Source organism: Monodelphis domestica, chromosome 6 (genome assembly GCF_027887165.1).
Source record: "Monodelphis domestica isolate mMonDom1 chromosome 6, mMonDom1.pri, whole genome shotgun sequence".
In the NCBI taxonomy this organism is placed as follows: domain Eukaryota; kingdom Metazoa; phylum Chordata; class Mammalia; order Didelphimorphia; family Didelphidae; genus Monodelphis; species Monodelphis domestica.
In genome coordinates this window covers 79,194,057-79,215,502 of record NC_077232.1, presented here as the reverse complement: position 1 = coordinate 79,215,502, position 21,446 = coordinate 79,194,057, and the positions used below count along the sequence as shown (strand labels likewise).

The 21,446-nt window shown below is 34.1% G+C and overlaps 1 protein-coding gene across 7 annotated transcripts in view; it reads right to left on the bottom strand.

Annotated features, from left to right (window-relative positions):
- NSD2 (nuclear receptor binding SET domain protein 2) overlaps positions 1-21,446 on the bottom strand; it is a 117,835-nt gene that overhangs the window by 75,388 nt on the left and 21,001 nt on the right. For all 7 annotated transcript variants that reach the window (XM_056802307.1, XM_056802310.1, XM_056802312.1 and 4 more), the window contains exons 2-3: positions 6,224-6,852; positions 4,911-5,073 (exon numbers count right to left, since the gene is read on the bottom strand). In XM_056802307.1, coding sequence (XP_056658285.1) covers positions 4,911-5,073; positions 6,224-6,823 — 763 coding nt within the window. In that variant the 5' untranslated portion in view covers positions 6,824-6,852. The remainder of the gene's footprint in view (positions 1-4,910; positions 5,074-6,223; positions 6,853-21,446) is intronic.

Here is a 21,446-nt window from a genome sequence, read left to right as displayed (position 1 = left end):
CTATCTATATATATTACACTCTACAAATGAAAATAACACCAACTTGCCTTATACTTTATTAACAAGTTCTGTTCTTATCAAAACACTAGACTGCGGAGGCAGCTAGTCGCTCAGTGGATGGAGGGCTAAGCCTAGAGATGAGAGATCCTGGTTTCAAATTTGACCTCAGGCACTACCTAGCTATGTAACCCTGAAGAAGTCACTTAACCTCAATTGCATAGCCCTATATATCACTCTTCTACCCTTAGAAATGCTACTTAGGATCAATTCTAAGTATAAAGTAAGGGTTTAAAAAAAAGTCTTTATTACAGATCTCTTCTTATTTCCCAGAGCAAAAAAGAAACCGAAAAATTACACTGAGATTTTTTTTTAAAACCCTTACCTACCGTCCTAGAATCAATACTGGGTATTGGTTCTAAGGCAGAAGAGTGGTAAAGGATAGGCAATGGGGGTCAAGTGACTTGCCTAGGTTCACACAGCTAGGAAGTGTCTGAGGCCAAATCTGAACCCAGGACCTTCCATCTCTGGGCCTGACTCTCAATCCACTGAGCTATCCAGCTACCCCTGAGATATTTTTAAAAGGATAAATATTCGAAAGTGATGAAGGTGAAAGATAATTTAACAAGCAAAAAGTAGTAGGTTTTGCCTTAAATTGTTGGCTAGATCAATTCTACAGAATTAAATCAATTTTATTGGGGAATCAAACCGATCTTTGTAACTTTGGAGGTCACTTATTTAAACACCTAGAGGTATTCAGGTTATTTGGGGAATTCATAAAGGATCCAACCAATTTTAAATGAAAAAGTTAATACTATTTTTAGTACACTGCCTAACAGGGTGTCAAGAGGGATAAACTGCCTTCTAAAAATAAAGTACTAAAGAAAATAATGAGATTCTGATTATCAACCAGAGACTTGAAGTGCAGAGGATATGAGAATGCTCATGAGGAAGGGATTAAACAACAAATCTTCTGTTCTTAGAAGATGCTACCAATCAAAATTGAAAGCCACTTAATGAATAATGATCCAAAGAAATAGGGATCTGGAGAACTATAAACAAATGGGAATTCTCTCAAAAATATGAATAATATATCTCCAGAACTGAAGGGTAGAGGAAGACAGGTAAAATATTCAACAAGAGTAGTCACATTCAACAAGTATTTAAAAACTTTCTATTGTGTATCAGACGCAGTATTTAGCACTAAAAATATAATTTAAAACAGTCCATACCCTAAAACCCAGTGGAATTGTGTGTTGGCTATGGGAGGGGGATGGAGGGTAGGGAAGGAAAGAATAGGAATCATGTAACCATGGAAAATTTTTTCTTAATTAAAAAAAAAAAACAGCCCATGCCCTAAAGGAGTTTTAAACCTACTGGGGGACTCAATATGATTGATAAGTGAATAAAATATAATTTGAAGAGGAAAAGAACATAACAACTAGTGCAATTAGTAAAATATTCCTAGAAGAGAGAGTACAGAAACTGAACCGTAAGAAGAGAAGGATCCTAAAAGGAGAATTTAAGAAATAAATGCATTCCAATCACCTGGGGAAGAGATCCTATACAATGCAATGGAGGTCAATTATAGAAAATCAACTTTAGGGAAATGCTAACAGACCAGTGTGCATGCAAAAAAGGAATAAAGAAGACTGAAGATAATAGACTGTGAAGAGCTTTAAATGTCAATCAGAGAAGTTTCTATTTATTTATAAAAGTAATAGGGAATTGATAAAATTTTTTGAGCATAGGAATAACATGGTCAGATCTATGTTATTAGGAATATATTACTTTGGCAATTGGGCAGAAGATGAATTGGCAAAAGAAGAAAAGCTGGAAGAAGAAAGACCAGTTAGGGGACTATTGTAGCAGTCTAGGAAAGAGGTAAAGATCTGAATGGGGATGGATGAAACTACAAATAAAAAAAAGAAGATGAATGAATGAATGTGGAGGTAAGGAAAAAAAAGGCTTGGCACCTGCCTGGATATGGGGAGGTTAAAGAGTAAAAAATAACATCTAGATTATGAACCAGGAATTGAAAAGAAAGAAATACCAGAAGAGAAAGTTTTGAGGAGAGCTACTTTGGGAGTGCAAAATGGAAGATAAGGAGGAAAACAATGGTACCTTAGGAGAAAGGGGAACAACTACTCTATGTAGTTATTCAATTTTAGAAAAAAGTAGTTAAAATAAAACTAAAATGTTTAATTTTTTAATTGGGTCAATCCAAGGAAAACTTGAATGTTTCTTATAGGGAAGTCTAAGCAAAACAGTACACTGGGTAATACAACAAATAAATTCATACAATTCATTGAGGAGTGTAGGAAGCATTATACAAGTTAATGAGAAGGGGAAAAGATCTTTTTCACAAAAGACGTTCCTCAAGTGAAAAGAGGCAAACTTACAAAGCAGGTAGGTCAAATAGCAAAGTATAAATTATGCCATCTAAAAATTAAAATTACATGTTCATATTGTTCTTGCTTAAACTGAAATGTTTTTCCATTTTATTTTTGATTTTAGTATAAGCTCTACCTCCTTTATTTAATCCTTCCCTGACTATCAGGTCTCTTCCTTCTACAAAATTCTATACTAACACCAACCATAGGTTATTTAACAATATAAAAACCAATCTATGTATTTTTACCATTCTTGTTTTCCTCAACTAAGCTCCTTGAGGATTTACTTCTTCACTTTTATCCTATTATTTATAGTAGAGAAAAGAACTTGGGGCAGTTAAGTGGTTCAGTGGTTTAAGATAGGCCTAGAAATGGAAGATGCTAGGTTCATGTCTGGCCTTAAATACTTCCTAATTGTGTAACTCTGGGCAAGTCATCTAACTCCTATTGTAAGGGTTTTTAAAAAAAAGAACCAATAATCAAATGATCCAAAAATCAATAATAGAGAGTAGGCCAGGCAGAGAATCTGTAGAATCACCTGAGGATCATAGTGACAAGAGTTAAAAGGAAAAAGAAGCATATAATGAACAGGCACTGGATGTACTAATAGAGCAAAAGGGAATTTTAGGACCTCAGGAGCATTGAAACTTATTTTAGCAAATCTCTACAGTAAATAGATTACATTCCTTTAGAAAACTATCAACAAACATGAAAGTGCTTTAAATATCTAAAAATATAAAAATTAAATGAAAACATTTCTTGAGTTTTATCCCACCATTCAAATTGGCAAAGATAAAAAATTGAATTAGCCAATGTTAGAAAACTATGGAGCTATGAATTGGAAATACTTTTCCAAAAAACAATCTGAAATTATGTGAAAAGTTACCAAATTGTTTATATTCTTTGAACTAAAAACCCCACTACTAATTACAAGCCAATAAAAGAAAATTACCATATATACCAAACATTAGTAGCATTTTTCTGTAGTAGGAACCTCTGGTGTCTCCTAAATTAGACAGGTGCCCATCAATTGGAAAATAGTTCAACAAATTGTGGCAAATTAATGTTATAGGATATTGTTATAGCCAATGAACAATGAGTAAACAGATTTCAGAGAAATGTAGGAAGGCTTGTATGAAACCATGAGGAAAGGAGAGCAGAACTAGGAGAAAAATATATACCACTTACAATGATATAAATGACTAAAATGTTAAAAGATAACAAAATTTGGATCAGATGCAATGACTATTATTGGTTCAGGATAACTGATGTTGGGGAAAAGAGGGGAGACTAAGTTACAGAAAATTCACCTAAGTAATCAATTACAATCACCAGGTGGTTAAGTTTTTGTGGAGTTACAAGACTGTGATGGTTGTATTAAAAACCAGAACAGAAAAAAAAATTGGGTAAAAAAGGGAAACATGGGACCAAACCAGTGAGGAAAAAAGCTTAGAGTGGGTTTGTAGATATCTGGACTAGTGTAGGAATTTACCTTTTTTCTTTCCCAATATCTTTCCTTTTTCTGTTTCTCTGCATTGTATGTCATAGCCTCTCTTTTCCCCAGATACTGCTTTATACCTCAACGGACTGCAATATGGAAAAGTGACTTAACCCAATTGCCTAGCCCTTATTGCTTGATACCAATACACTGTACTGATTCTAAGACAGAAGGCAAGAGTTTAGAAGAAAACTACAGTCTCCAATAACTTGTTTTGAGGCAGTATGCTCAATAATACTGTGGTGTGGTCAAAGGGCCAAAGGGAAACCTAAATTAGGCTCCTTTGATCCTCAACATGATCCAAAAGATTTGGCTACTAAAAAAATAAAAAACATTTTTGATCACCTGTGTATAAGCACAGTTACTATACTGCCTCTCTTCAACAAGACATGAATTAAGTTGATAATCAAGTTGTAAGAAATATTATGTATGTATGTATGTATGTATGTATGTATGTAAAAAAACTAAATTTAATGATAACATTTGTACAACCTAGTGGAATTGCTTGTTGGCTCTGGGAGGGGGGAGGAAGGAAAGAAAGTGAATCATGTAATATTTTTTTAAAAATAAACATTCTAAATGGAGACAAAGAAAGTAAATTTAATCAATTACAGAGAGTTTTATGGATCAGTACAAAATAATACTTTCCAAGAAGCAATGAATTCTGTAAATCTGACTTAGAAAAATGTAAAAAGGGACAGGCATGAGTTAAGGTACATTGAAACCAGTAGCATATGATAAATCTGCTCCTTATTTCAAAGTTTCCCCAAAGTGAAAGTAACACAGAATTGACATTACATTAAAATAAATCACCAATTTCCAAACAATAATATGTCCCTAAAAAAAAGGAGAAACTCTAGTGCAAAGATTTGTTAAGTCAGAAAAGGTTAAATGTTATCATGTAGCAAAATGAAGTTACTAAATCCATTTGAAAACTAGAATGGGAAAAGAGATCAAGTAAAGAATGAATGAGAAAAAAGAGGGGGGGGGGGGGGAAAGAAACCCAACCATATACACCCTACCTTTTAGTTTGGTATAGCTGTGAAGGAGAGGATCTGCTGAAACCATACATGGCCACCAAGGGTAACCTGAAACTTTTGACCATACCAAATCTCCAACATTGTACTTCAACAGATGATCTTTTTCTTTGTTGATGTTTGGATATGACTCTCTCTTAGCTAGAATCTTTAAACAAACAAAAGAGAACGTACAAATACAAAATCATCAAAACTCTCATAAAATTTTCCATTTACACAAATAATTTCTGGGTCTTGTTTAATAGTCCCTCACAACAGAGGCAGGTATTGTTATCACAAGGAAATGAAACTAATTTTTCAATTTTATAATCTAAGAACATAATTATGCTTAAATTTCTCTCATCTCTTCCCACCAAAACTACCAAATAAAATCATAGGTAAATTTATTCTATATCTCCATCCCCTTTAAAGCAATCCTTCATACTTGATAATTGATTATTAATAATACATTATTGAGCATGAGCTTCATTAAAGTATCAAATAATAGGGAAAAAACAATTTTTAAATGTATAACAAAGTTGCCATGGTATTTTTCATTATAGCCAGTTCCACCTAGATTACTAAGTGAATGCATATTTTGTGATATAACTATTTAAGCATGATCTCCCCTTATCTTATTGTCTCCAACAATTCTTTAATTGCCTTCTCTTCTCATTGTGAATGTTGGTGTTTTTAAAAACTAGAGAGAGAAAATGTCCTCTAAATACTCAATCCTACTGAATTCTTCCAGGAAATCCCCTCAGACTGAAAGAAGCTAGAGGTCTGCATCTTTAAGACCACTGGCCAAGATAAGCAACTTCTGTCTGTACTCCAGCTTTTACCCTCTTTACTTAGCCATTAGGGACAACGTGGATTCCACAAAGGATAATAACTAATGTGGTTCTTCATGATTTAAGTGGTCACAAGGGAACAAATTCTTTCAGATTCTTGGGATCCAAGATGCTCAGCCCAAGCCTCAATTTTAATGTACAAATGCCATTTTCATTATAACCTCTCTGGTCTAATAATTCAGAAAATATAGCATAAGAAATGGCAATTCAAATTTAATGTAACCATAAATTTATCAGAGCCCTTTTTAAATCTAAGAGCTCTAAAAAAGTAAATCTGTACATTTGGAAATGAGAGCACTTTTATCAGTATTACTTGTATTTTTCCATTTTCCTAGCCCAAATAGGTTTTCTCTGATGATATGTAAGCCAAGCTCTCACTATGACCCCTTGAAGTCTATAAACACATGGCCATGTCTGGAAAATTAGCTGTCCGTTTAATTCCACCCTTCCTTTCAACCCACAAATTACCTTTTTTTCTGAGGGACTTGAAGCCTTAGACACCAAAGCTGCTTCAACAAGGCCCTGTTCAAGTAAGGAATCATACTTTATACTCCTTTTCCTATTCCTTCTTGACTTGTTTTCTAGTTTTTGTTCATTTTCTTCTGACTGGGACACATCTGGACCATTATCTCCACAAATAGAAGATTCAAAGAGAGGTTTTCCATTCATGTAAGTTTTGGTTATTTTCAGTTTAATCTCAGGAGAGCCATTTTTAATAGGAGTAGTGTGAGGAGGTGTTCCAATTCCCTTTATTTCCTGGGATTCAAAGCGCAGTTTGGCATCTTGGGCACCAGACTCCCCATTGAAGACACGAGAGGTCAGATCTTTCAATTTCTCAGCTGGAATGAAAGGTAGAGCTTCATGGCCATTAAATTTTTGCATGACACCCTCTGGTAGAGTAGTAGAAATCTGGGCTTTGCTGAGGAACACTGAACATTCCCGATTGACTTCACAATTCTGAGTCTTCCCATTGGTATTTCCAAGGATCTCTGGAACCTGCTTCATTTTCAGCTGGCTTACAATTTTCTGAGTTAATGATGGAGAATTTCTTCTAATGCTAAAGTTCATTCAGTCCAAATGCTTCCAATATTACAGCACTACAATTAAAAAAATAAATCAAAAGTTTTTTAAGATTCTCAAACAATAACCTTTATATTTTATAAAAGAAGCATTTGCCCATTTATTGTTTTACATTTTAATCTAGGTTTCAGGTTGTGCCAAGTACAAATAAGCAAATTAGTCGACAATATTAAATACCAAAGGATTTTTTTAGAGATTGTTATTATGTCTTCTCTACAATTATATTTCAAACTAGTCAAATCAAACATCATTTATTAAATGCCTAGTATGTGCCAGACACTATGCTAAGTGCTAGGAATATAGAGAAAGAAAGGGTCCTTGCCCTCAAGAACTCATGGTCTAATGGAGGAGAAAACTCACAAACAAATATGTACATACAAGCAAGGGTTAAATGGAAGTTGTTTTAGAGGAAAGGCAGATTCTTTAAAAAAGATGAGAGTTCATGTAAAACTTGGAAGAAACTACATTACAAGTTCCATAATAATTATATTCCCCTAACATGACAGCTATGGAAAGTAATGAATGCTGGAGGGGATGCGGCAAAGTAGGAACACTAATTCATTGCTGGTGGAGTTGTGAATTGATCCAGCCATTCTGGAGGGCAATTTGGAACTATGCCCAAAGGGCGATAAAAGACTGTCTGCCCTTTGATCCAGCCATAGCACTGCTGGGTCTGTACCCCAAAGAAATAATAGGGGAAAAGACTTGTACAAGAATATTCATAGCTGCACTCTTTGTGGTGGCAAAAAACTGGAAAATGAGGGGATGCCCTTCAATTGGGGAATGGCTGAACAAATTGTGGTATATGTTGGTGATGGAATACTATTGTGCTAAAAGGAATAATAAAGTGGAGGAATTCCATGGAGACTGGAACAACTTCCAGGAAGTGATGCAGAGCGAGAGGAGCAGAACCAGGAGAACATTGTACACAGAGACTAATACACTGTGGTACAATCAAAGGTAATGGACTTCTCCATTAGGGTCAATGCAATATCCCAGAACAACTTGCAGGGATCTAAAAAACACTATCCACAGGCAGAGGATAAACTGGGAGTAAAAACACCGATGAAAAGCAACTGCTTGACTACAGGGGCTGAGGGGAAATGACTGAGGAGAGACTCTAAATGAACACTCTAGTGCAAATACCAACAACATGGAAATGGGTTTGAATCAAGAACACAATATGAAACCCAGTGGAATCATGCATCCGCTATGGGGATTGGGGGGGGAATGATCTTTGTCTCTAATGAATAATGCTTGGAAATGATCGAATAAAAAATTATTTAAAAAATAATTATATTCCCAACAAACCATAATGTTACAATATAACATAACAAAATACTTATTATTAATCCTCCTAGAATTAAGGCTATTACTACTTTAAGAAACAAACCTTAATCATCCAGCCTTCTTTTCAAAGTAACAATAAAAAAGCATTTCACTGATAACATAAGCATTTTAATCAGAAACATTCTCCTCTCCTCTGGAAAAAATAGTAACAAGTGCTAACTTCCTATCAGTAACCTTTTGATACAAGACAACAATTCCTTAAAGAATTTATACCAGCACTCCCAGTAAAGGTAACTGATTTTATTTTTTAAACAACGTGCACCTGAGAGGAAAGGGGAAAGTGAATAAGCATTTATTAAATGTCTCCTATGTGCCAGGCAGCATACTAACTGCTTTATAAAAATTATCTCATTAAGAAAGACAAATTATTGCATTTTTACTTAAGCAAGTTTGTAATAAACTTTCACATTCTTGAAGATTACATAATCTTCAAAATTATATAATCCACAAAACATTAAAAAGGTTTCTAATGATAGCATTGGATAAATCACCTATGGAAAACTTATGTAAGATCACAGACACAAGAATCATCCAGCATGAAGTATGGATATGGATACAATCTAAAGCAGTCTTTCAAATTAAGTTTAAGGGGGGAAATGAGATTGCATTTATTTTGGGGGGGGGGACAGAAGGTATAGTTTCAGAAATTCAAGGGAATTTTGGAAACTAAGACCCAAACATGATGAATAAATAATGTGAATATTTTTTCTTTTGCTAAGTGTTCAAGAAATATATTGATAAGTGGAAGGGGAAAAAAAGGTAGTGAAGCCTAGAAAACGTCTCCTATCACCTCAGGCCTAGACTACTACAATAACCTGAGGGTAGATTTTCCAGTCTCACTCCAATCAGCCATTCAGCCACTAACGTGATTTTACTGAAGCATAGGTCTTCATTCATCATGTCATCCCCATATTCAATAAACTCCAGTAGTTCCCTATCATCTCCAGAACCAAATACAAAATCCTCTTATACCTTACCCTTAAATTCAGTGAATGTAGGCTCCTGGCTATTTCACCAAGAAGCTATTTCATCTTTTCATTCCAGACATTTTCTGTGGCTGCCTCCATGCCTCAAATGTTTTCCCTCTTCATCTCTGCTTATTGTCTTCCCATGCCTCCTTTAAATCCTGACTAAAATCCCATCTTTTGCAGGAAATCTTTTCCTACATCTATCAATTCTTCCTTCTTTTAATTATTTCCTATTTATCCTATATATAGTTTGTTTGCATTTATCTGTTGGCTTTTTGTCTCCCCTATTTGATTTGTTTCCATGTTTATTTTTTTTAGACTATTTCTCCATGGTTACATAATTCATGTTCTCTTTTTCCCTTCTTCCCTCCCCCCCTCCCAGAGCTGACAAACAATTCCACTGTTTTATACGTCTTATTACTCAAACCTATTTCCATATTATTCATATTTGTAATAGGAGTAATCTTTTAAAAACCACAACCCAAAATCCTATAACCATATAACCACAAGTGATAAATCATGTGTTTTTCTTCTGCACTTCTACTCCCATAGTTCTTTCTCTAGATGTGGATAGCTTTCTTTTCATAAGTTCCACGGAATCCTTGATCATTGCTATTATTAGCAGAGTCTATTACATTTGATTGTCTCACAATGTTTCAGTTACTGTGGATAATGTGCACATTTCACTCCACATCAGTTCATGGAGGACTTTCCAGTTCATACAGAAATCAAGAAGGTTCATCATTCCTTATGGCACAACAGTATTCTATCACAATTTGTACAGCCATTCCCCAATGAGGGACACACTCTTGTTTTCCAATTCTTTGCCACCACAAAAAGCACAGCTATATTTTTGTACAAAACATTTTTTATCTCTTTTTATCTCTTACCAAACCCAGTAGTGGTATAACTGGATCAAAGGGCATGTATTTTTTAAAACTCTTACCCTTCTGTCTTAGAATCAATACTGTGATGTAGAATCAACTATTGTGGTAGTTCCAAGACAGAAGAGTGGTACAGGCGAGGGTTTAGTGACATGCTCAGGGTCACAAAGCTAGGCAGTGTCTGAGGTTAGATTTGAACCCAGGACCTCCCATCTCTAGGCCTGGCTCTCAAACCTCTGAGTCATCCAGCTACTTCTGGCATGCAATCTTTTAAAGCCCTTTGAGCATAGTTTCAAATTGCTTTGCAGCATGGTTGAAACAATTCACAACTCCATTAGCAATACTAATGTGGCCCAATTTTGCCACACCTCCTAAATTTATTATTTTCCTTTATTATCATATTGGCCAATGTTGATAGGGGTGAGGTGGTACCTCAAAGTTGTTTTGACTTGCATTTCTCTAAGCAGGAGGGATTTAGAACACTTTTTCATGTGATTATTGATAGTTTTTATTTCTTCACTCAAAAACTGCCTATTCATATCCCTTAACCATTTGTCAATTGAGGAATGGCTTGATTTCTTGTAAATTTGACTTATTTCCTTCTATATTTGGGAAATTAGACCTTTGTCAGAGATTTTTGTTACAAAATTTTCTCAGTTTGTTGCTTCCCCCTTATAATTTTGGTTGCATTGGTTTTGTTTGTCTTAAATTCTTTCCTTTCCCATAGACTTGACAAGTATACTATTCTATGTTCACCTAATTTATTTATGATTTCATTCCTTATATTTAAGTCATTCACCCATTTTGCATTTATATTGATTGGTATAAATTGTGATTCCCCCAATTGATTCTGAACTCCTTGAGGGCAGGAATTATCTCTTGCTTCCTTTTGATTCCTCAGTGCTTAGCTCAGCACCTGGCATATAATAAGTGCTCAATAAATGTTTACTGACTGACTAGTAGTATTACTAAAAAGGAAATCCAATAAAAGAAATGAAAGCTAAGTTTATTATTCAATTCAAAACACAGACATAACATAACTCCAATTAAAAGCACCTACTAAATGTAGGGCATCAGGTCATCTACACTATTATTATTAATATTTGAGAAAAAAAAACCTACAAACTTCTATCTAGCCATGAACCAAAGTAGATGACTAAAGGTAAGGAGAATACAAGGGATGGTATGCTCCCTGACAAACACTATGATCCAATTCGTATTAGCATGAATCTTAACCACCAATCCTTTTCCCTCCTTCAAAAGGCAAAAATGGGGTAGCGATGGTTACTGTTGCATAATAACAAATTGACAAGGACATAAAGGATGAGAAGAAAATAGAACAAGGCTTAGCTGTCTATAAAAGTTTGGTTCCCAAAATGCAATCCCCTTTTTTATTACAGTTCTTAACCCCTTTATCTTTCAGGAGCCACCTATATTTAGAGAGGCCTATACTTCAAGAGCATAAAGAGATTCTGTGAAGGTTGTGTTTAACAATGATATGTGATATAGCATGATTTCACTAACCTAGTGGATTACTGGCCAGGTGATCTTTCATTTTTTGCTCTAATGTTTATCTTAATAAATACAAATAATTTCCCATTTATAAAACATTAGAATACTATATCTAAAAGGCAAAAATTCAATAAAAATAGATGTTCAAAAACACTCACTGGAAAGAAAAATATACACTGGCACCATGGTGCACTATGGGCAATCTTATAGAGAAGCTTTTACTGAGTAAAACTTAAATTCAGAGATGACTCAAATAGCTGTAAAATAAAGCTTTCATACTTGAAGAACATAAAATAATAAATTTGGACCTGGCAGCAACCTCAGTATCTAATACAGACCCTTGTACATAGTGGGCATTTAATCTTTGTTGAATGGAATTAAAAATTAGCATTTTTTAAAAGTGCATTACAACATGCCAATTTGACATTTTAAAAAATTCTACAATTTTGCCTGCATTTATTAGTGTTCACTTATAAAAAAGTAATTTAGATGTATGAACACATAAACTATTACAAATATTTTACATTACACAAAAGTGTAGCTATTTTAAAAACTCATATGCTTCAATTTCTAATCAACTGTAAAAGATATCCTTTGCCTTCAGCATTTACAGTGAGTGTATTTACAATCTTCCAAAGGAGCTTCCTGTAGAAACTAAGCTCTTTGAGAGCAGGGTTAGTTTTCAGTTTTGTCCTACCTTCCCCCACCCCCTACCCTTGAGTCCTCTATTAGGAGCTTTGCACAGAATAGGCATATAATAGATGTTTAATGAACTGAAAGTAGGCCAAAACAGACTAAAATAGTGACAACAAAGTTTTAAATAAGCCAAGTGGGGGAAAGGTTATTAAAATTTTTAGATCTTTGAGTGGCAAATTAAAAAAAAAAAACTCATTCAGTATGGTATTAAAATGCTACAGAAAAAATTGCAGATATTTTTATGTAATAGGTCACTTGAAATCATTTTATCTATTGTCCCAGATCAAACCCTACATTATATAGAGTCCTCTACTCTCCATTAGGGTTCAATTTCACATTAGGATATAGTGTATCTGCAGTGAAAAAAACAACTAGTCTGAAGTCAGGAAGAACTGAATTCAAATCCAGCCACTGAAACTTATTGGTGTGGTTTGGCCCTAGGCAAGTCACTTGACCCTGTTTGACTTGGTTTCCTTATCTGTAAAGTGAACTGGAGAAGGAAATGGCCAACTATTCTAATATCTTTGCCCAGGAATCCCAAATGGAATCATGAAGAATTGCTCATAAATGAAACAACTTAATACATAAAACACACATATTCATATAAAGAAATGGTCAGAAATGAGCAGATTCCAAATACTGACTTTCTAAAGTAGCCCTTTACAGTAAACTGGTAAATTAGAATAAAGTTGAAAATAATTATGGGTAGAGAAAAAATACTTTAAAAATGTAAAAACTACAAAATGGGAATTTCAATATAATTCTGAAATTCATTACTTTTCTCCACCACCACCTCCAAATGTTTTTAAAGCACTTTCTCTATATAGTTGCAGGTCTAGTATAACATTCAGATCAGTAAATTCTTAATAGTTAATAGCCTCATCCTAAAAGCAGAACATTATCTCCATATACCTTATTCAGAAATCTTACTATATACAGATGATCAAAAGAAGGAAGTTGTTTTGTTTTTTTAAATTCCCAGCTATCTAGGTGGTGGACTTACTTATTAGAAAGCAGTTCTCATTACCTTTTCTCTGCTTGTATTCTAAGGCAACACTTTGGCTTGTAAAAATTATGAAGTTATTAATTAATACAATTCCATCTATACAAAGCATTATTCAGAATGTCTGTGATGAATAAAAAATCCAAATATTTTCTAGAGATCACAAAACAAATGAAGCCTTTTGTATCATTTAGAGGCAGAAATAGTTTATAGAAAAGATTCTTCAGACTTTAAGAAATACAAAGTTTTTAAAGGACTACAGGATAAAACCTGTCCTGCAATTACTGGATCAAATGAGAGCACATTTAAAAAACATTTTGCAAACCTTAAAGCTCTATATAAATGCTAGGTATATTAATATCATCATAACTTAAAATCTAGAAGAGAGAATAAGTTAAGTACTTAACTACTGTCTAAAGAAGAGTAATAGGAGAAAAATTATTAGAAGGCATTCTAGGTAAAATGAGTTATATGTTTCATTTGCTTACTGATCAATAAGTAAGGGCACAGACTCAGGAAACCAAGAAACCTAGCTGGAAGACAGCAAGGCAAGCAATATGTTTAGGCAGAGGATAATAGGAGAAAAGATAAGATTGAGGCCAAAAAGTAAAGAATACTGAATTTAAACAACTGGCTATATTTCAATTTTATTCAAATTAGTATGTCAGAGTCATTGAAAGTTTGTTTTAAAGAAGACAAGTTTAGTTATCAGAATTGTAGGTTAGGAAAATTAATCTGGCATCCATATGTAGGATGGACTGGGTGAAGGACAGTTCTCTCAAGAGGCTATTGCAAAAATTTAGGACAAGAAAAATGGCCTCAATTATAGAGTAGATGGATCTGAAAGAAGAGAATATTCACAGATATTAAGAGAATTAATAGGATATATGAATAGATTTAGAAAGGAAATATAAAAAGCAGTAGTTTTATTTTAGTATTGATTGATCAATTGGTAATACTCTTGACAAAAATAGTCAAAAGGAAATTATTTGAGAAGGAAGATGAGTTCAGGTAGGGCTGTGTTACATTTTATTACTGGGAACAATTCAGTAACTATCAAGCATTTATTATATGTACAAGTCACTGTTTGGTACTATAGATAAAAAAGCAAAAAACCATAATCTCTTGCTCTGAAGAAGCTTACATTCTACTGGCACTTGGGGATTGGGAAAGGGGATTAGAATGTAAATACTGATCAGTAAATATAAAGCACACCAAAGTATATACTGAGTAATAAAACACCAAGTTTTAAGTCAAAAGGGTTTTCTACCCAAGAAAGAATAATATGTAGCAGCATAGCAGCTAAGTGAAATAAATACCATTTAAAGTTAACAAAACACTGACAGGGTATCACTGTTAGGAAAAGCAGAATAAGGAAACTTTTTCCCCGGTGAATGTTTCCATCTTAGAGAAGAGCCCAATCTTCTAAAGATTCATTAAGGATTTACATGTAAAACATTACATTTCAAAACCTATCTATAACTTGGGATGAAAGGATTTAGAGCTGGAAGAGACACTTCCATCATGTAATTGAATGTCTTTTGTTTTAGAAATGAGAAAATAGGGGCTTAGGGAGATGACTTTCCTAAGGTCTGAGAAATATTAGGTATTAAAGACTTAGGCAAATCACCTTAGTTTTCTTAAAGACTAACTTAAAGAACTTAAAGTTCTGGGCAAGTCTTACTTAACCCCAATTGCATAGCCCTTCCTGTTCTTGTGCCTTGGAACTGATACTTGGTGTTGATTCTAAAACAAAAGGTAATGGTCGTAAAAAAATTAAAAGTGGCTGATATCTAGAGGAAGCCTACCATTCAAGGATAGAATCAAAACACCTTCTTTCCATGGAGGACATCCACATGAACTCTGTCAATAAGCCAACAAGGAAGTAGTGAACAAATGACTTTATCATACAGATTTCAGGTTTGTTGCTCTGAAAATATATAACAAGGGAAAGAAAAAGCTTACCAAGGAAAAGTTTTTAAAGCAAAACTGCCCAGGAGTTGCAAAATATAATAATTTTCTTTAAAAGATTACAAATTTTATTCAGAATTCAGTGATTATTCATGGCTGTTGTTGAATATTTTTCTAAAATTAATCTTAAAATCTGTTAAGATCCTGAGGAACTACTGCTTGCTTTATAAAAGTGGACCTCAGGAAATGTCAAAACCTAGTGCTAACTCAATAAAAGCTTTGAATTACTTTATTGCAAAAACAGGAACAACTACAATTTCAAGAGTATCAAGAAATGGAATCGGGTACTGCAAATATTGTTAATAATGTCAGGGATGTGGGAAGACAGGCACACAAAAATATTATTGGTGAAACTATGAACTGGCCCAACCATTAAGGGAAGTCATTTGGAATTATGCTAAAAATATGATTCCGAGATCCCACAGTTACATATAAGTCAATGACAAAAAAAAATTTTATAGCAATGCTTTTTGTAGTAGCAAACAGATAAAGCAGGTGTCTTCTGGCACACAGTGATGCAGTCGATAAGAGTGCTGGGCTTGGAGTCAAGAAGACCTGAGTTCAAATCTGACCTCAGACTTACTAGTTGTGTGATCCTGAACAAGTCATTTAACCTCTAGTTTCTTTAACTGTCAAATGAGGATAATAACTGTTCCTTTTCTCACAGAGGTGCTATTAGGACCAAATGAGATAATATTTTCAAAGCACTGAGCATAATGCCTAGAACAGAAATAAGCACTAAATAAATATTTGTTCCTTCTATCTCTTTCTCCCTTTCATCAATTGGGAAATGGTTAAATGCATTGATATTATTATATCATAAGGAATAATAAATAGGAACAATTAAGAAAAGCTTGGGAAAACTCCATAAATTGATGCAGGAAAAAATAAGAACCAAGAAAATGACATATATGAAGACAATGTGAACAAAAAAGAAACTGTATAATTATAATAATTAAGGCTAGCCCTGAAGAAGAGCTACTATACTCTATATATACTATACATTACAAAGGTGGGGAACTACATGTACAGAATACTGCACATATTATGAGACAGTATAGTAATTGCTTTTCCTAAATTGTTTTGTCTCCTCTTTCAATCAACAAGAATTTATTAAATATCTTAATACTATGTGCCAGGCATTTTGATAGATGCTAAAAACAGAAATGTAAAAAAAGAAGAAAATCTCTACCCTCTCAAGGAGCTTACTACAATCTACCATGGAAGATATATACAGAAAATACATAAAATAAATACAGGATAGTGAGAGAGGTAGGCCTCTAGCAGTTAAGAGAAACAAGAAAGGCTTTTCATGTAGAATGAGGAACTTCAGTTGCATCTGGAAAAAAAGGTATTCTATGTGACAGAAGTGAAGAGAGTTCATTCAATGGTGGGATAGTGGCTTGTGAGGATCACTGAAAAACAAGTTTTGATAATCCACAGAATGTGAGAAAGGAATTAGTAATGTATAATGAGTGGATTGGGGATAATGGATAAGTTGAGTTAAAGTTGAAAAAGGCTTTAACAATCAGATTTTACCTTTTATCCTAAATATAACAGAGATACTAGTTTATTGAGTAACATGGTCAGGGAAATCCATTTTGGAAATTGTGTGAAGAGATTTGAAGAGGTGATCACTGTAATAATCTAGGTGAGAAGTGAGGAAAGCCTGAATTAAAGTGGTGGCCTTATAAACAGAAAGAAGGGAACAGAGGTGAGGTACTGTAGAAGTAAAATGGCAACAATTGGTGACTGATTGAATATGGGTAATGAGCAACAGTGAGTCCCAAATACTGAAGTTATAAAACAGATAGAAGAATGACAATTGGTACGTTTTGTGGGAAAGATAATTCTGTTTTGGACATGTTGAATACATTTTGTCTATGGGGCATTCAGTTTGGGTGCTACAGGGCTGAAGCTTAAGGGAGAAACTGAGGATCTCAGTCTGAGTCACCTACATGATAATTAAACCTATGGAAGCTGATGAGATAACCCAAACAGTGTACAGATCAGAGTTCTGGAGAACATCCACAGTTGGGGGGGGGGGCAGAGAAATGATAGTCCAGCAAAAGTGAATGAGCCAGAGAACCAGGAGAGGAGTGTCACGGAAACCCAGAGAGAAAAAAGTGGCCAAGAGAAGAAAGTCATCCAGTGTCAAAAGCTGAAGAAAGGTAGACTGAGAAAATCTTTATTATAAAAGCTGGTTTTTCTAGATAGGGTTGGGGAAGTGATATATTCAAAACTGAATATATTAAAATAATAAGACAGCAATAAAAAGATTTTAAAATAGATTACACTTTAAGAACATCAGGATGTTTTTCAGAAGAGGTGAAAGTAGTTCAGTTACAAAGGAACTCAACCAATAAAGGCTTTAGTAAAGTATTACTTTTGAATACATATAAGTGAAGAAATAGCTCTATGAAGTTTCAGTCAAATCTGAGATATACACTGGTAAGGTATATGCAAATATGATTAAAATATCTATAAATCAATTCATATAGTCAAAGGCACTATAAATGACCAAAAAAATAAAATTTATTTATTCCAAATATGCAAAATAAGCATGGAACTAAGGAATCATAAAGCATACAAATGCAAGATGATAAGAGAGGAAAAAAAAGCCTGCTCACCCCAAGCACAGTAAAGGACACTAGAAGGTTTGAAATTACAGTAATCAAAGTCTAAGTTTAATACAAAAAAAAAGTTAAAGGAACTAAGGATATTCTAGGATGCAAAATGAAATTGGGAAAAAGCTGTAGTTTAAAAAAAGTCATGGGAAATATAGAAGATATCTCTTTGGAACAGACTGCCTTAGAAAAGGAAGGAGGGAAGGAAAGGAGGAGGAAGAAAACATGAGAGGGGAAAAACCTTAGCAACAATTATGTCTAAAATGGCATGGGTTGCCAGAGGTAGGGAGAAGAGAAATGAGTTCTTAATCACTAGAGATTTTCAAGCAAGGATTAGATGAGCACTCTATTAGGATGATATCTATTGATATTTGGGTAGGAATTAGATAAGATAACCACTAAGATCCCTTGTTAATTTGAAATTATATAACTCTTTATCAGAAATATAATTAGTAGAGACAGAAATAAAAGGAAACAAAGTGGCATGATCTAAGATCAATTAAGTATAATATAGTAGAAAATATTAAATGCTAACAAATATGTCAAATATGGCCTAAAACAAAATAGCATTTGTATCAGAGGAAAGGAAAGACAGGCAGGTGACTCAGACTGAGATCCTCAGTTTCTCCCTTAAGCTTCAGCCCTATAGCACCCTCTGTCTGGCTCCAGGTTCTGGAGAGGATACCAGTTAAGACTGATCACAAGGAATGTTTTTAGCAGCTGCAGCCAACCTAGAGGGACAGAAAATCATGGGATAGAGAAGATAAAACCACCCACCTGTGGTTTGGGCTGTCCTGTTTATGTTCAACTAGGCAGACAAAAGCTCTGCAGAGGGCTATTTTTGTCTAGCTTAATTCTAAATGGCTATAGTCCTACTGCATTATGAAATAATTATGACCAAAATATACTGAGCACCCCTACTACATGCAAAGCATCAGGAATTACTCAAGAAAAGGGACAAAGTTGGGAGCAAGTGAAACATTATTCAGAGGGCAGAGGAGCCCAGAAGAATTAGGGCAGATAGCATGTAATGGAGAGCAGTATAAAGATAGGTTGGATAGCTGACGCCAGTGAAACTCCACTCTGGCCTCTATCTACCTATGAAAATAGTATTATTATTTTCAAAAAATAATAGTAAGTTTATTATTTCATGGATGAAAACACTGATGTTAATAGGATAAGAATAAGGATTGGATCTGTATTTTCTTTGGTATGTGTTATCCCTAGGCCATTGAATTCCCTCAAATCAACAACTTTCTCTTCAAATTATCATCTTAAAAGAATCACTTAGGGCACTGAACTATCAAGTTACTTACACAGGGTCCATTAAGCCAATATATGTCAGAGGGGCCTTGAACCTCAGTCTTCCTAACTCCAGGAGTAGCTCTTTTCCTAGGCTATGCTGCTCCTAAAAAGCACTTATATTTATTCATCTTGTAGCTTTTAATTTTTTAAGGGAAACAATATTCCTTCACAAAACATTACTGGTTTGAAGAGAAAGCCCACTAAAGCAGCTGTAATTAGTATAAATGTAATAAAAATCAGTTTAAGTAATAAAAATATAGGAACACAAAGGAAAAAACCCAAATCCAGAAATTAGATCTACTTGGGTTTTGTTATCTTATTCATTACAGGGGACATAAAACTATTATTAGTGGAAAGTATTTGCTTTGTACAAAGCTTAAGCTACAAATACCATGAAATGTATAAAAATGAAATAACTTATTGAAAACAGAAATACAAAGTTCATAATCAAGAGGATAATTTCCCCAGAGAAAATTACATGCTTTTAATGAGCAAAAACAACTTGTAAATCATATCTGTGACATAAAGGAGTTTTTTATAAGTTTGCTTATTGAAATACTAATTGCCAATTATTCCATAACAAAACAATGTGCTCCCTGCAGCTAACAATATTCTACTTGTAGATAAATAAGGTATAAGGATAATTTCACATATATATCTAAAGATCTTTACAATCAATTAATTGAAAAACTTCAGTCCTTCTAGTTAGTACTGCAAGAAGATAAAGCAATAGGTACAGGTGCTCATTTGGCTACACATGTATGTTGTCAAAACTGAGGGAAGATTTCTTGCCTTGCAAATCTATTAACAGCAAATATTCAGGAGAAGTATTCAATATAATTGATGAATTTTCAAAAATGAAAATTATCTAACATAGGAGAATTATTTTGGACTTTGAATTTGTGATATTCATTCTATTTCAAGAGAAAATGTAGGTCCTAAAAGTAATAACCCCAAATATATCATTTCACATGCATGCTTCACAATCACTTGTATTGAAAAATATGAGTTAAATAAGCTAAAATTTTTCTATTACTTATAAAATTAACTTTATATAAGCAATCTATTAAAAGGAAAGCTCTACAATGGGAGCAGAAACACAGAAGAAAACAACTGCTTGATCACAATGGGTCAATGGGGATATAACTAGGGATGTAGACTAAACAATCATCCTAATGCAAATATCAATAATATGGAAATAGGTCTTGATCAAAGACACATGTAAAACCCTGTGGAATTGCTCATTGGCTACGGGAGGAGGGTGGAAGGAGGGAAGGGAAAGAACATGAATCATGTAACCATGGAAAAAAATTTTTAAATAAAATTTAAAAAAAAATTAGAGGGAGGCAGCTGGGTAGCTCAGTGGATGGAGAGCCAGGCCCAGAGATGGGAGGTCCTAGGTTCAAATCTGGCCTCAGACACTTCCCAGCTGTGTGACCCTAGGCAAGTCACTTGACCCCCATTGCCTAGCCCTTACCACTCTTCTGCCTTGGAGCCAATACACAGTATTGACTCCAAGACAGAAGGTAAGGGTTTAAAAAAAAAATTAGAGAACATTGGGGGGAAAAAGGAAAGCTTTTTGCAAAATAATGTAATGATATGGGGACAAAATACAGAACACTTTTTTATTATTGAAAAATGGACTAAATTCCTCATGCCAAAGTACTTTTAAAAAATGTTGAGCTAAAATAAAAACTTCCTTTCTTAGTGATAATAAAGTATATTCATTTTATAACCAAAATGAAATTCATGTATTTGTGAATAAAATTCTAAAAAATAGAATTCTAAATAAATCACCCACAGGCCCATCCCCAAACCACCAATCAGCAAAAAATAAAGTTGTAACCTGTTGTATTTTTCCAACCTGGGCAATTCCCACCTCCTCAGGCAACCCTCTGCTCAGGAACTGGGCAAAGTGGCTCTTGCCTGTGATCCCTGATGCTGAGGCTAAATCACTGTAGTTCAGGAATTCTGAGCTGCAGGAGGAGCTAAGCTAACTGGGTTTCTGCTCAACACTAATATACTCAGCCCCTGAATGTGAGAGCTACCATGCTCTAATGAGAGCTACTTAGTTTCAGATAGTTAGGACACATTGCAATATTTAGGACACCTGCACTAATCTTAAACATACAATAAAAATAACATTAAATAAAACTATAAAAATACTAGAGTCTAGGTCTAAGTTATTGAGGTAATATCAATAGAAAAATAAGTTCTAGAAAATTACATAGAAAAAGTAGATGATTAAAGAATACATCTTCTGGTACAGAAGAGTTAGTCAAGACTACTAAAAGG